Below are 16,960 nucleotides of genomic sequence, written 5' to 3'. Positions count from 1 at the left end.
GAGCCGACAGCACTACCTACTGCGCCACTACATTGCTCTTATATATAGTAGTAACCTCAAATCAGAAAAACTTGGGACAGCATGGAAAACACAAATAAAAAAGAAAGTCGTGATGTTTAAACTTACTTTGACTTTTACTTTATTGCAGAAAATACAACAACACATTACTTAATGTGTTGCTCAAGATTGTTATTGTTTGTAAACATGTACTCCAATTTTGGTTCAACACATTTAAAAAAAAAGGTATAACAGTAAAGCATTCACCACTTTGTAATATTGCCATTCCTATTCACAACACTTAAAGAGTGAAGACACCACGTGATGAAGTGTTTCAGGGGTAATTTTGTCCCATTTTTCCTGCAAACAAATCTTTAGGTGGGCAACAGTACAGGGTCTTTGGTGTTGCACTTTGCGCTTTAAAATGTGACACACATTCTATATTGGAGATAGGCAAGAACTGCAGACATACAGATTTGGGGTTGTATATATGAGAACACAACACCATAATATGGTTCCTAAAACAAAAATAACTCAAGATATCTTTCGACTCCTAAAGCAGAACAAAATTTCTATCTGCTGTCACAATTTAAAAATAATAATAATTCTGGCAAATGTTTCACTAGATGAACTGAATCTTAACACCTATAAATAGATTGATGGGAAATTTGTCGACTGGTAATTGTTTTAAGCAATCACTGGAAATTGGAAATTGTTCAGCTGACACTGCAGATCTTGTTGTCACAGAGGTTTATTTGTCTTCTCAAAGTTCCTCTAGCTAGTTTTTGTTAAGAGGAACAAGTCTTTCAGCTTCAGCCACTAAAGAGGATATTGTGAAATACCTTCTATTACAAATTGTTAAAAATAGTAAAAAAAAAAATAAAAAAAGAATGATCTAAAACTGTCCTCCAAATGACGTTGTACATCCATTCATGATACAAACATGATACAAACCAAAAGACTAATAATAAAATAGAAACAACACCTAGATTAGATCATATAAAACAGTATATACAATGGTATGATACTCTTATTAAACTTTTATGAAACTTTTTTTATCATTAATGTCTGATCTTGTTAACCGAGGCATAAAGTTCACTACAGTTTTCCTGTGCTTTAGCCTTTTCTCCTCGGATGGAAGAATAAGTCACTGTATCATTCACCTGCAGTAATAACACAAACAAGGTGGTACTGTTAACACACAAATGCTACAACATTTCATTAGTTTTATTTACATTAGAAACCGTATTTAAGAATAAAATGGTTACAGGTATGCAATGTCCTGGATGGAGAATAAGAAGTGTTTACTCACCTTGTTGGCTTGAAGTTTACAGTATGTGACAACCTCTGAATAATTCGCATCATCTTTCTGCTCCTAAACAGCATTGGAAAATGAGTAACTGAGTTAGGAAAGACCTATCCATCCTTACTTTGTGAAGTACTGTAATCATTTATATACATAAATATTGGGGATTTTTAATCACTGTCAATCTGTAGACTTAAAAAAAAATCCATAAAATTTACTGTAAAAATCGTAGCTGTCATTGGCAGAATTTTAACATTAAAAATATGTAAAAGAAATTTCAAAATTGTACAGTAAACTACCATATTTCATTAATTTAGAGTTTTATACACCAATGTTTAGAAGTACTACTATTAATAATAAAATTGTATGTATCTTTTACTGCTGCACATTTTATATGTCTGAGCCTTGAGATGCTAGTTTTAAAGGCGCTATATAAATATAAATTATATTATTATTATTATTATCATTATTATTATTATTATTATTATTATAACATTGATACACAGATAAAAACAAACTCATAAGCATGTGGGCGTGAGAAAGAGATATGATGAACAAACTGCTTTCTTATAAGCAGAAAAAAAATCAAAGATGCTTGGTGTTATCCACACAGCTACTAAACTCTATCATGATAACACAAATCAAATTAAAGCAATGCAATAAACATTATTTATCAGAATTAGATTAATAAGATTAAAGTACATCAATCATGAAACCGTAATGTACATAACTGATTAGTAAAACAAAAATAACATAGAAGTGTCAATCAAGAAAAAAGCATAAAAGATGGAGTGTCATGGTCAGTTTTTGGTTATTTACTGTATATTTAAAATAAATGTGCTCTTAACCAGGTTCTGGAATTCTGTAGCAGTTTTACCATTGTGATTCATTTTAACATGGCTATTTCTATATCTTAAAATGCAACACTATGTAGTTTTTCAGTGGAAGAACAACGCTTAACTGGATACATTCTACTACCACTGCTACCTGAATACCAGAGCAGCCTCTTGTCACTTAAAATCACAGAATCATAAGGTTATTCTGAATAGTTCAGTGTCACACTTTTGCAAGAAAAAATGAATGTGTGTGATATAGTTTACTAAAACAATTAGAACAACCCTTTAATCCTTTGGCCTCATTTTAACAGTGTTTTTATAGACTACAGCACACATGTAGGTATTTTAATGCAAAAGTGAGTGACAGCATATAATATCAGGTGGCACATTACTTATATGGCTACTGTGATAGTTTACATTGTTATGTTTAACTGGAGTAAAGGCCTTTTCTTTTACTTATATGACATGAGGTGTCGTCACGCAGCAAGTTTTGCAAGTTAACAAAACTGAAGCTTATAATATGATGATGATCTAATTTTGACTATGCATGGCTATGAAGCAGAAAAAAGAGATAGAATCAGGGAGGTAAGACTTAATATAAATTCTCGACCTTGAGTCAGGTCAAAGATGAACAGATAATTCTATAAAACATTTTTTTGTATTCTATAGAATTGTCATAATCAATATTCCCATGGGCGAGGGAGTGCCACAGTAGATAGTGCTGTCGCCTCACAGCAAGAAGGTCGCTGTTTGAGCCTCGGCTCAGTTGGCATTTCTGTGTGGAGTTTGCATGTTCTCCCTGTGTTCGCGTGGGTTTCCTCCAGGTGCTCCGGTTTCCCCCACAATCTAAAGACTTGCGGTACAGGTGAATTGGGTAGGCCGAATTGTCTATAGTGTATCACTCTATCACTCCAGTTGTGTCTTTAAATTGTTTTCCAGTTACATTTGGGATTGTTTTCTGTTATTTATTTAGAATATTAATTGTATAATTATAATTTTAATGATAATTTTATTTATTTTTAATAATCCTATATCTGGTTTTGTCCATATTTTACCCAAAGTTTGGTCAAAATAACAATTTTTTGTTTAGAATGTACATGTTTAACTAGATGGTTTTGGGGTTAAGGGGCATATATGGGGTTATTCGCCCAAGTTGCCATTAAAGCTAGAACTGCCACTGTTCACATACATACACTATACCAGGGGTTCCCAAACTTTGCAGCCCGCGACCCCCAAAATGACAATGCCAGTGACTCGCGACCCCCAATATTCTCTGAGGTGGTGGTTATAAATACAGAAACCTTGTATGCAATGACACGCACAAACACACCAATAGACCCAAGTCTATTCTTTGTTTTTTTTATGTATGTCAGTGCTGTAAATGGGCTAGAAAGTTTAACCTGGTGTTACAAAATCTGCTGCATCTGACAATATTGCTGTGTCTTTAGTATAATGTAATTACCCGAGAAGTCGCAATCCAATAGAACTAGTAACTATAAGCTACTATAGTAACTATATAGTTTATAGTAACTATAAACGACTATTTTTTTCTCATCAGTAGGTTATTGATAAAATACAGTAAGTCTTAAGGTTTAATAAAAATTTATTGATTTTTGAAAATCACCAAGCGACCCCCCTTCATTGTCCCGCCACCCCTCGGGGGGTCCCGACCCCCACTTTGAGAACCTCTGCACTATACGGCCAATTTTAGTTTATTCAATTCACCTATACTGCATGTCTTTGGACTGTGGGGGAAACCGGAGCAACCTGCAACCTTCTTGCTGTGAGGTGACAGTGCTAATCACTGAGCCACTGTGCTGTCTGTTTTTATCAACATTCGCAGTGCTAAAATGAATTAGGTTAAATGTAAAGAGTTACTTAGTGTACTTTTGTCAATAGTATATATATTTTTTTTAAATCAGTGAAGTAAAAGCGCCACAATTAAACTGCACAAGCTATTGAGCAGAAACTACCAAACAAGTATTTGCATATTTGTCTGATTATTTGGTTAGTATGTAACAAGTGATACAATGTGCCTGACCAAATGGAAATCAGTTTAATAAAGGTAAATTATTACTTACATTAATGTTTGGAGAGGGATGACTGGACACGTTGCATGTTTCTTTGTAACTTGTGTTTGTATCTGTGACCTTTAGATAAGAAACAGTACAATTATTCTTACTTGTTGTTTAATCTGAGTCCACATATAACAGAGTATGAACCTCACAAGTCTTTGACTTTATAATACTCACCCCAGGCTCATTAATATCTTTTGCATTGTCTGAAAAATAATATTGCAACATGTAATAAAATATTTACAGTAAACCACACAATTAAAACAACATCTCATTAATGCAAATTACATTTAAATGTATGTTTTTTTAATCAAAGTTTGAAGTTACAGTTTTCAAATCAACAAACTTTACTGTAAAAAAAAGCAGCTAAACTTTTTTTTATCTCATATAATCAAATGAAGATTTCTGTGATGCACTTAGAAACTGATGGGTCAGTGTGTAAACCATTAAACATGTAATGTGTCAATTATTTATTGTTCAAATATTGCAGAATCTCTGAAGACTTACCAGCTCTTCTTTGACATCTCATCCAGAGAACAATGACAATCGTCAGAACAAACAATACAGTGAAAATAACAGCAACTGCAATCACTGAGGGAGAAACTATAGAGAGACACACTTAGACCAGCATTAATGATAGAATAACTTACAAATGACATTTAATTGCAGATATGTCAATATTTAGCATTAAGAAAGTTCATACTTGTGGAAAATGATAGGTTTACAGAAAGCTCATGAAGTACACCAATACACACTATAATAAGTTGACCAATAACAACAGACTGGGCCATCTGGCCAATCAGAGTGCAGGCTCTCAAAAAGCAGAGGTTTATAAAGAACAAATCTTAAAATTTATAGTTTAAGACTTGAGAAACAAGATGATCTTAAGGAACATTTTATATGGCATAATAGAGTCACATTAAAGAGCCCCTATTATGGGTTTTTGAGAATGACCTTCCATGTAGTGTGTAACACAGCTCTAAGGCCCTGTTTACACTAGTGCGTTTTAGTTTTAAAACAGCGTTTTAGATCTAAAATGATCTGCGTCCACACTAGTGTTTCCCCTAGCGTTTCTGAACATGTCTCCGTCCACACTATGCCACCAAAAACGTATATCACTTGACCATTCGCGCACTCTGGGCATGCGCGTTCTAGTATAAACAGGAAGCATGCGTCTTGCTCGGCATTTGGTTATTGTTAGTCAACAAATGCCAGTTGAACAATAAACGCGATGGCAAAGAAAGCAAGAGAGGTATTTTTGTGGACAGACGACAAGGTCAAGTTGTTACTAAACGTAACAAATGAATAACTGCACAATGGCAGGTAAAACAGACAATAGTGCAAACAATGCTCCCATTTCTTTGTCCATGTTGTTGTTTACAGTACTGCCTTCCGGTACCGTTTTCAGCGCTCGAGAACTCCGGTGTAGTGTGAACGGATGGCGTAACCGTAGCAAAACTTATGCGTTTTAAAACGAAAATGCATTAGTCTAAACAGGGCCTTAGTGAAGTGAAATATCCAGCTAAGGCTTACATCTGAAAGTACACCGTGTTTAAAACTATTGATTCATTTATATAAGAGTCGACTCATAGTGCTTCAAATTAATCGTCTTGATAACGAGTCTTTAGCCGTTTCAGGTGTGAAGTGGACACGAAACTTAAGCCCCGCACGATTGTTGCATGCGCAAACTCTGGAAAATGTAAACCTGCAGCCCCGCCCACAAACAGTAGCAAAGAAAAAAAGGAAGACAAGCACTGTAGCAGATATCGGTTGAATTGTCATGAATTGTCATGTGGAATATTCTGCTGGATATTATTGGAAGTGTGAGGGAAAGTTATTTTCTCTACCCAAAGATGAAACTGTAAAGCCAGTGGTTGAGGTTTATTTTTGCAAAAAGACCTCAGCATTATAGCCCAGCCTTGTGCAGTTCAAGTGCTTCTGGAACCTACACACTTACAACGGGGCATTCGTCAGCCGTTTGTTAAAGGAAGGATCAGAAAAAACTATTGATGTAAGGGACTATGTCAGAACATGGATCAGTGCTTCGTACATCAGTTTCTTCCTCCATTTTGTAAGTGCTTTACCATGGTTGCCTCCTTGTTTTCTCTAGCTTGCAAATTATGTATTTAATTGTGTTTTGTTACTTGTAACCGATTGTACTGTATCAGGTTAACTCTTCATATTCTCATATCAAGTCTAATGCCACGTTAAAAAACGTGACCCGTGCTGCTTTGTTTACAGATTTAAATGCATTTTTGAGCTCACGTTCCACTGCCATTTATCAATACCATGGCCACCGTCAGCTGTTCTCACACACGTGCAGCGGTAAAGGTTCAGAATAGTTCAGCTTTTGCCGCTGTGTGGATTAACACTGAATGTGTGCCATGGTAAAGAATAGAGCAATAGGCTGGTGTTTAACTGCACACACATACCTGCCAACAGCTGTCCCTGAAAATCAGGGGGTTAGGTTTGAGGTGAGGTGTTTGAATAACACTCAGGGCTGGAGCAAGCTGAACTGGCGATCTAGGAGCGGTCAATCACGCCGCCCTACAACAGGGTACTGTGTACTATGGTGTTAGTAACTAATGAAACATGTCTCGGGTGGCTGCTGCGATCGGATCCCATACCAATGTTGGCGACCCAGAGGTTTCATAGACCGTATACCAAAATGCTGAGGACCAGGAGTTTTTCAGGATAAATATGGGTGGGTGGCTGGAGATGAGTCTGAAATACAGGAGACTCCCAGGAAAAACAGAAGTGTTGGCAGGTATGCTCACACACTCACTATGCACTCTGACTACTTCAATATTGTTGATATGCTGTGCTGGGCATTTCACTCTGTCTCATACTGAATGCTGTCAACCAATCACAACAGGCTGTCATCAGTCCAATCAGCACAGATTAGCTTCGCAATAAGGAGGGGTTTGGGAACAAATGAATCACTGAACGATTCATATGGGGGTCGCTGGGATAATTAGGTAAAAATAAATGCAGATTAAAAGACCATGAAAGTGTTTTTCGACCTTGTATACATATCAGCAGGTTGTTGGAGACCATTAAAACCAAAATATGATCCTTTTAATGTATAATAGGGGCTCTTTAAAGTTAAGCACTCTCCAGCTGACATAAAAAAAAATGAATGTGGTGACTGGCATTACCAATCAAAATGAAGGTTTATAGAAATGCATTTTGTGGACTTTTCATTCACTTTTTTTCTATCTTCAGTTCACAAAATGTACTTTTTTGATTTTTGTAAATGCTATGGAACATAATTTACACTTTCTAAATGTTTAACTTTTAAGAATGTGTGTTTAATAAAATTGAGTCCATAATTGTGCAGTGCTACAATAAATCAATGGATGTACCCATTGATCTACACAAATCACAACTTTTTGGATCATATAATAGGTCATATATCAGGAAAGTGATAAATGTCCTATATGAAGGAGAGTTTGCAAAATTATATGGGATACATGCCTTTATCATCTAGCGGTCTTGGTACTTGACTACTTGTCATCAGAGAGTTTGTTGTAGCAATTGGAATCAGTGCTGCTGTTGTAGTTGATGCTACTAAAGATGGGAAAAAGAAAAATCACATCTTAATTCATGAATATCATTGGGCTACTGACAGCTTATTGTCCAATCTGTAGTGACCTAAAATCTAATTTTAGGACAATCAGCTGAAGTTCACTTCAAGAATCAGAATGTAGACCGATCATCTGTCCTCTGAGTGACATTTAGTGTGGCTTGGTTGTTGGGCCATGAGAGGATGGTTAATCTTTAGGGTTTATAGAAAATTCTTAGTAAATAAATAAATAGTCAAGAGAACAGCAGTTGTGTTGTAAGAAAATGTCATATCAGAGGTAAGAGGAGAAAAACCAGACAGATTCATGCAGATAAAAAAATCAAAATGGAAACACTTATTATTGTTATAAAAGATTTGGATATAAAACTATGGTATCTAACATAAACTTCTCATGTCTTAAGACAGTTGATTATGTACCTGGTTGTGAAGAAGTTACTGGTGTATTTACAGTGGTCTCTGAGCTGCCGACTGGAGTTTGTGTCTTTGCCTCAGTTTGACCTGTGATTAAAATGTTCAGATATATCATACTGTAGAATAAAATCAAATAAACTTTGATGATGAAGTATTAAAATATATTTTAATACTTCATCATCAAATTTTATTTATAAACTAATTTCGAGAGAATTACATGCTCATGACTGACACAGCTGGTCCTGCATTAGCTAATGCATGATTCATCAATCAGACGATTTCTAACTCGCTATAAATAGCCAAAGTTTCTTACCTTAGTCATATTTGTCTTGAAGAATCCTCCCTTCCACCCCCTCTCTCCCCTTTTTTTCTTCTATAGGGTGGCACGATGGCCCAGTTGTTAGCACTGTTGCCTCACAGCAAGAAAGTTACTGGTTTGGGTCTTTACCTGGCCAGTTGACATTTCTGTGTGGAGTCTATGTTCTCGCCGTGCTTGTGTGGGTTTCCCCTGTGTTCCCCAGTTTCCCCCCTCAGTCCAAAAATTTGCAACATTAAATTGACTAAATCAAATTGGCACCATAGAAAAGCTTTAATCAGCAGCACATCCTCATAGCAGTCCTTAATCCCCCTTTTTGCTTTATCAGTGGGGGGAGTTCTCAAGATCTGCTTGAACTCAAGCTCCCTTCTTGCCCTGCAAACGGGAGAGAGCCCCGAGCTCTTGATCTTATGAGCCCAGAACTCTCTCCCGGGACAGCATGCCAAACACGCTTTATGATCAATTATCAGCTAAGTGTGAACTCTTGAAATAACTGATATTATAAAGACCATTTACCTGAGTACTTGACAGTGAATGAGGCTGAGGTCTTAGTTGATTTCTCTGAGTAAGCTGACATCTCCATTCTCTGTTGTGATCTTCCTTTAGGAGTGTTGTTGTCAGCGTTATCATACAGCGACTTGAGAAGACATCCGATATCTGATATCTGGAGTCTGTCATCAGATTCTTACCAGCCTGATTCAACCACATCAGCTGATATCCTTCATAATTTACCAAATCACCACAAGTGGATGCATAAACATCCAGCTGACAGTAGAGAGTTACAGATCTGCCTGCTCTGATCCCAGTCTGAGAGAGGGATGAAGAGACTAAAACACAAAACAAGACAAAAATGCAATGATGGATTCACTCTTTAGGTTATTTTAAGATATTATGTGCTGTACAGAAACTCTGACCATGAAGAGCATGCAGATAAACACGTGCAACAGGTCCATGTTGTTCTCCATTCACATATTGTTGGCAGATGTAAGATCCATAATCTTCTTTTGTGACTTTCTTGATGTTCAGAGAGCAGTCAGAGCCCACACTCAGTCTCTCACGTCTCTTTATGTCTGTCTTCAGTGACCCTCCAGCAACCAGTTCAATCGTCTCTAAATGTCTGTTGTAGTTCCATGTAGTTGATGTGCAGCCAGAATGAGCATTATTACAGGGCAGATGGACATTTTCACCAGAACTGAAGAACACATGAGTGTCTTCTGCTCCACTGGTACCTTAAAAAAATTTTAAGAGTTCGTGTCTTACCACTTAAAAATACATTAAAAGAGGATGTGTAAAAATCCAGTTTAATCTTTAATGACACCAGGTTCCTTTATAGTTTACACTTTATAGAAATTAAGACTGGGTGAACATAATTTAAACAGGAATATATTCTTATATAATAGTTCGGTTCACTTTATAACACAAATTCACTCATGCTGCTTCAATAAATATGGTTCTTTTAAAAATTCAAGGATTTTTCTCCCAGCTGTAAATATCAAAGCACTTATTGTTGCATTCTGTAATAAGGTAGTAAACAGTATAATATATCATTGATTAAATGTTTTGCAAAAATATGTATTTAGTCTTAGCTTAGGAGTAATTAAATTAGAAGTTTCTTTTATTTTAAAAAATGTTTGTGCACAGATTTTTAAAAAGTTTTACAAATGTGCCTACCTGTTAGAAATAAGAAGAGAATCATCAGACACATGTGACGCTTAGCAGCCATTTTCTGCTTTTGGCAATCTTCTGCAATTGATTGTACTTCCTCTTATGTTACTGTTCTTAGTCATGATCCTCAGAAAAGAACTGCCTACACAAACACTGTAAATTGTGTAATGGAAAAACTGCCACGTGATTATGTATTTATTTTTTCTATCGTCTGACCATAAAAGGGTTAACATTCGATGGTTTTCTCAATCAACAATATGAACTGATTAATTTCATACTTTGCATGATTTCCTGCTTGCACACACCATATTTCTTTCAAGCTTATCAAGTGGAATATTTGTGTGACAAGATAATATATTGAACCAATACATTATAAATACAGAAAGAAGTAGCAATCAATAAATAAACAGAAATATTGTCAACAAACAAATATGTGAGTTAAAGAATCATTTATTATATTCCTCAGAGATAAAACACACACATCACCTGCACACATGCTAAACTACCCATGTAGCAAAGAATTATGGCTTAGATTTTAGTGGTTTTCTTGGTTTTTCTCTTACTAAATCAAACTCAGTCTGGAGGTTATGAATATCAGAAGAATATACTTTATTGTCAACAACAAAGGAGACCCCCAGTAGCGTCTCTGTCTGAAAAATTCTGTCTCACTCATCTTCTGCCCTCCTTAAATACTCTTTTTTTTCCTTTGTTGTACATATGTCACAAAAGATCCCTCCTAGTTTAACCCTTGACTCCAAATTCCACCTCTGTCATCTGTTTACACATGTGTTGCTCTATTCTTATCCATTTCCTGAGACACATTAGTTGTTTACTCAGGCTTTGTCCCGCTCTCTTCTCATCCACTTCTTTTTATGACCCTTTCTACATAGCACCTTAATTCTTTTAATGGTATGCAAGTCTACAAGCAGATTATACACATACAATTTGAATATATAGATTAACTTCACACTTTAAAGAGTATAAAATCCACCTCATATAATCCCTCCTCTTAAGACTTTAAGTCTTAATATTCTTGCTTTTGGCCCATAGTGCAACTCCATGACCTAGCCCTCAGCCATACTACCTAATGACAAATATATGTCACAGTATTATTACAAATGACCAGATCATGTAATTGCACTTTGGAATAAAACCGAGCCAAACTTCTGCGCCCACTATTGACGAGGACACAGTAAAAGACTCGATTCTATTTTGTTGTTATCATAAGAGGTAAGGTTTTAAGCATACAGGTGGTTATACATTTGCTTCTGGGGGTCATGGTTATTTAACACACAGTAAAGAATAAAATTTAAATACTAAAATAAAATAAAAAATAAACATACACAATCTCCCAATATATGGTCACAACATAATATACTAATCTAACACCCACACACATAATCAGTAGAGTATGTTGATCTTCAGCCCAGATACTTTGCGTATCGTAGAGAGCCACCGTTTTGGGGTAGAGGTTGTCTAGCACTTAACACCCAAGGCATGGATCCTCTTCATCATCCTCTTCTTCTAAACTATCAAAATTTTTAGCACTAGTTCATCTTTTTGACCCTAAATCTGGCACATACTTGCGAGCATTCTTTGTTTCGTTCTGGCCTTAAAAAGTGTTGATAGAGACTTTATGTTGAGAGTCTGCAACCTGAAGTTGTGGTGATTATCATCACTTGAACTTGTGGCATCTTCTGTATTTCTCACTTAGGTAAATAATCAGAATTATTCTTTTAACTGTTCTGATAAACTCCTTCTGCCACACTTTGCACCTCGTTGGTTTGAGCTTTGGGATTTTCTGCCTCCTCTGTTTCCTGTTAACTTTCTCTTGCTGGAGTTTTTTCCTTTGGCACCCTTGTGCAGTCTCTCCGATGGTACCCAGTTGATGGCATCCCCTTTGGCAACCTTGGCATAAGGTCCATTTCTCCTGATTTCACTCCACTTTCTCCAGAACACCTCAGATATACTCGATCACCGGATTAATCTCCTTCTGGTCCTTTCTGGTTTCCTGTACAGATATCGCGTTGCACATGGCAGTTAGTTTCCTCATAAAAGACCAAATTTCTTTCCAATGCATTAGAAATGGGGTCGACCCAATAGCATTTCATGCAGTTGTAAGGTCCAGCCAGTTGGTCCAATGACAGTATCCACTGGTGGATGAAGGTTCACTGCCTGTTCGGTCTTTCCAGTGCACAATGTTGATTTATATTAAACTTAACTCATATCTGACTCCAATTTTAGTATGAGGTGGTTTAGAATATTAATATATTTATCCTCGTTTTATCTGACTCCAATTATAAAACATTGAGAAGGTTATTTTGTTTCCGTTCACATTAATTTAGATTATGATTGAATATTCTCTTCGGTTCATCATTTTATGTTATTCTCGTTCATTGGGATTCCTATAACATCCTGAATCTTGTACCGGCCGAGTATACAATTTCTTAAGAACAAGCATGTCAGTCTTGGTCACTAAACAGTGGCAATTGACCGCTATCCTAAAAAGGCAGAACCCTACTTACTCAGATTAGGATATTTTTTATGCGGTCCCCATAGGTCTGCTACCTCCTAAATCAGACAGAGCTATTTAGTCATATAACGATCATTACTATAGAATTAAGCAGACCAGTCGTACTTAAACTAGTAGTAACTTTAAATAATCACTATACTATCTAAATAGTATTATAAGTTTATCGGGTGAAGGACTATCCCCTTAGATATCCTTTTACAGCCTAAGTATACGTGAATAAATGCCAATTTGTTAGTCGGAGCTCTAGAGACATCGTATAGCGTGCCGAAATGCTTCGTCTACCGTGTCCTAGTCCGCTACTAACCTGAACAGGGGCTTGTGGTGCTATGAAATTACCACAATCTACTAAAGATAATAACACGAACTCTGTTTGAATCATTCAAAACATAACAATTTATTAGTCAGGTAAATGTATTATGCCAATTCAATCAGTCAATTCATAAACGATCAATACAAAACATCAAATTATCAAAGATAAATCCAAGATGAAAAGATGCATACCTGACCTTTTACATAACGTGTAAATTTTACATAACGTGGAGCCTAGGCTCCATGTTATGGGCTGATCTGGGTAGGCAGAATCGCGCTGGGCCTTTCTCAGACCTTACCTTAAATAATCCAAGAATTCCCTCAAGGAAGGGGGTGTGAATAACAAAAGGCATTCACACTTAGTGGAAAGTCACACCCTTCACAGTGGTTCAAAAGATGCCTGAAGTTATATATTTATTGTTTTGATTATGTCTGTTTCTGAGAGAATGAGACCATTGTACCAATCGCACTGAGACATTTCAAATGATATCAAACATGATAGTTAAAGTCAGTTTGGTTAATCTAGAACATTCAAACACTGAAATGACCATATGCGTGAGATGGGGGGATGAAGCTGAGTTTCAGCATATGCAAATGCAGCAGGAACTGGTTTTTCCCGCATTCCCCCTTGCTGGGTTGTGAAGTCACCAGTCTCTGTTTTCAGCTCATGTTTTGAATTGTCAAAGATATCAGAATGTTTGCAATATTTCAACTCTTACACAGTGTTAGCTGCTTGTTTCTGTCAGTTTCCATGCAATCACTTATTAATGCAAAAGGTAACAAATCAATCCAGTCAAGTTTATTATTTTAACATATTTAAACTAGGCCTAAAGGGATCATCTTCAGCTCTTTCAATCATTCCTTACAATTATGTGTAATTGCTCAATTTTTTTTTAAATTTCCAATACTTTATCAAAACATTTACTTATCTATTCACTGAATCACATATCCACTTATTTATCTACTTATTTACCTTTATTCACTTTAATTGACTTTCATTACTCTAATTTATTTTTAAATGCAGACACATTAAACTTATTTCTGAAAGTATTCCAAATAGGAGACTTACTTCTCTTATCTTAAATATTGTAACTGTTTCTTCTTCCCAGCTCTGCTGATGGAATTACCTTCACTCATCTACCACAACTGCCATGCCCAAAAGCTTGTATCTCTTGCCCTAAGCTAATTTTATCATTTCACAACATCCACAATCAAGTTCTTGAATATCCCCTTAGGTCTATTGCCGATCTTTTACTCACATTCTACTTTGCACTGATGTCACATGTGTACAATACACCAATCACTACATTCAAAAAGGAGATTATTATCCTTGCTGCTCAATTTTCCTTACCACTTCACCCTTGATTCAAACCATGTACATCTCAAATGCCAATCTATTGAAATGATGTTGCCTTAACAATCTGTACTTTGTATGTATACATACATATATACATACACATATATAGGGGCAATATAACCAGTAAAAATAAGTCTTAAAATTCTATAAAAGAAAAACATTTGGTTGAATGGGAGTAATGTATTCAATCCATTTGAACCACAAGTCGACAAATATATCTGTTTGATTGTGTACATTGTATGTTATTTTTTCCATAATGAATATATTTTTCAAAATATCTATCAAATCGTATATATTCAAATTCGTAAATACAAATTGTATTTATGGTGGACTAGGTTTGTACCAGCATCTAGTGATGGCTTTCTTACTTGAAGCAAGGATAATTCTATACATATATTTGCTTTTTCTATCTAAGGAATCCATTGAAAGCATACCTAGGTAAAGTATCTTAAAGCTGAAATCAATTGAAAAATTTAAGATATATTCTAAAGTACTATGTATCTCTTTCCAAAAACTTCTAATGTTAGGGCATCCCCAAAATATGTGGAAATGATTAGCATCCTGTGAGCCGCAATGCCTCCAACAATTTGAGTTTCCATGAAATGACATTTTCTGTTTAGGACTAAGGAAAAATCGAATAATATTTCTCCAGCAAAATTCTCTCCAATATGAAGAACGGGAAGTAGCCCATTGTAATTTACATATATTTAGCCAATCCTCATTTGAAATGATAATGCCACTTTCTTTCTCCCATCTTTCTTTAATGTACAGAGATGAATCCCCTTGTAGGTCAATCAGTGATTTATATGATTTAGTTATTGTTTTTGACATTGGTTCAGCCATATACGCAGAGGAGAATAATTTAACCAGAGCACTCTTATTGGTATCCCCATCAGTGTCTTTTTTAATGTTTTGATAGAAATGTTGTCGGAGCTGAAGATATCTAAAGAAGTCTTTGGAGTCTAAATTAAATTTCTCTTTTATTGAATTGAAATCTAATAAATATCCTCTATCCATAATTGAAGAATAAGTTGTTATTCCTTTCCTAGTCCATATTTTAAAACGCATATCTAAAGTATTTGGTTTGAAGTCTGAGTCGTATGAAGCCCATTTCAAAACCTTCATCGAGACTGTTAGATTATAAACCTTAATGATCTCAGACAAAATTTTTAAGGTTACCTTGATCCATTGATTATCTTGTTTTATTAATTTTTGATCCACAATGGTTGCTTGAATGGGGAACTCATCATACCAACCAATCTCTGTATCTTTCTATCTTGCATGGTATTCTGGATTGCACCAACAGAATATCCATCTCAGTTGTGCTGCCCAGAAATATTTTTGCAAACATGGAAGGGCAACCCCTCCTTCTTCTTTACCCAATTGCAGGGTTTTAAATTTTATCCTTGGTTTCCTGCCCTGCCATATAAATCTAGAGATCAGTCTATCCCATTCCGAAAATTGTTTTTTCGCAAGAGGAACAGGTAAAGACTGAAATAAGTAAAGCAGTCTTGAAAGTATGTTTTGTTTGATTGAGTCTATTCTAGATTTCATGTTAAAAAATGGTAGAAGATTCCATCTTGCAATGTCTAATTTTATTGTCTTATTAATGGGACCATAATTAAGCATTTCTAAATTGGTCATGTCCCTGGGAATCTTTATTCCTAAATATTTAATACATTTAGAATCCCATTTTATAGGATACTCATTTTTAATATCGTTTGGAGGGTTATAATTAAAGGTTAATACTTGTGTTTTTTTTAATATTCAAATTAAATCCTGACATAGACCCAAAGGTATGTAAAGTATTCCACAATTCAGGTAATGATTCATTTGGGTCATTGGGTCAATGTTTTAGTAAGATATCCACGCAAGTCTTCGTAAATGAGGCCCCAGGTGATTTGTTTGTTTTAAGCTTGGATATCGCTTTATTTATTTCCTCCTCTGTTATATCTGTGGATAGTTCAGCATTCCAGTTATTGCTAATTAACGGTAGATTTAGAAAAGCAAGAAAAGAGTTGATTTTTCCATGATCTACTTTTTGTTTTTGGGAATTTTTATAATAGTTTTCAAAAACTCTTTGAATATCTTCTGATTTATAAAATAGCTGTTTTGATAGGGTCTTGTATTTTCTGTATTGTTGTATCGGCCTGTTGCTTGCGTAACTTTCTAGCCAATAACTTCATTGCTTTGTCACCCGTCTCATAATATTTTTGTTTTAAAAACACAAGTTTTTTCTCTATTTCCTGGGTATAAAGGTAGTCTATCTCTGTTTTAATTTTCTTAATTTCCTGGTATAAATTTTTGTTAGGGCTTTTCTTATTCTCCATTTCTAATCTATTTAAATTTTTGTTAAGTGTGTTAAGCTTTTTAAGCCTGCATCTCTTTAGTTGAGATGTAGTAGCAATGATCTTACCCCTAAGAACAGCTTTACATAAAACATAAAAATCCCATAAAATAGTTGGGGAAACTAATCCGTTATCATTCTGCTCAATATAATGTTTTATTTCAACTATAATTTTGTCCCTAATAGCAATATTGTTCAGTATGCCAGAGTTTAATCTCCAGT

The 16,960-nt window shown here is 35.4% G+C and overlaps 1 protein-coding gene and 1 long non-coding RNA gene across 3 annotated transcripts in view; both read right to left on the bottom strand.

Annotated features, from left to right (window-relative positions):
- Positions 1 to 12,554, bottom strand: part of LOC101883647 (uncharacterized) — a 713,507-nt gene extending 700,953 nt beyond the window's left edge. For both annotated transcript variants that reach the window (XR_015511341.1, XR_015511343.1), the window contains exon 1: positions 12,390 to 12,554. This is a non-coding gene — a long non-coding RNA (uncharacterized LOC101883647). The remainder of the gene's footprint in view (positions 1 to 12,389) is intronic.
- zmp:0000000608 lies at positions 112 to 10,282 on the bottom strand. The gene is given in 11 exon segments (NM_001443400.1): positions 112 to 1,160; positions 1,310 to 1,372; positions 4,221 to 4,289; positions 4,392 to 4,420; positions 4,722 to 4,817; positions 7,692 to 7,784; positions 8,218 to 8,298; positions 9,044 to 9,075; positions 9,078 to 9,354; positions 9,442 to 9,756; positions 10,199 to 10,282. Coding segments are annotated over 11 exon segments (1,209 nt in total). The 5' UTR covers positions 10,251 to 10,282; the 3' UTR covers positions 112 to 1,058.
- Positions 12,555 to 16,960: the final 4,406 nt, after the last annotated feature.

The sequence above is a fragment of the Danio rerio genome, chromosome 16, assembly GCF_052040795.2.
Source record: "Danio rerio strain M-AB ecotype USA chromosome 16, GRCz13ab, whole genome shotgun sequence".
NCBI classification, from domain to species: domain Eukaryota; kingdom Metazoa; phylum Chordata; class Actinopteri; order Cypriniformes; family Danionidae; genus Danio; species Danio rerio.
The sequence above is the reverse complement of the archived record's forward strand: the minus strand, read 5'-3'. Positions and strand labels throughout refer to the sequence as shown.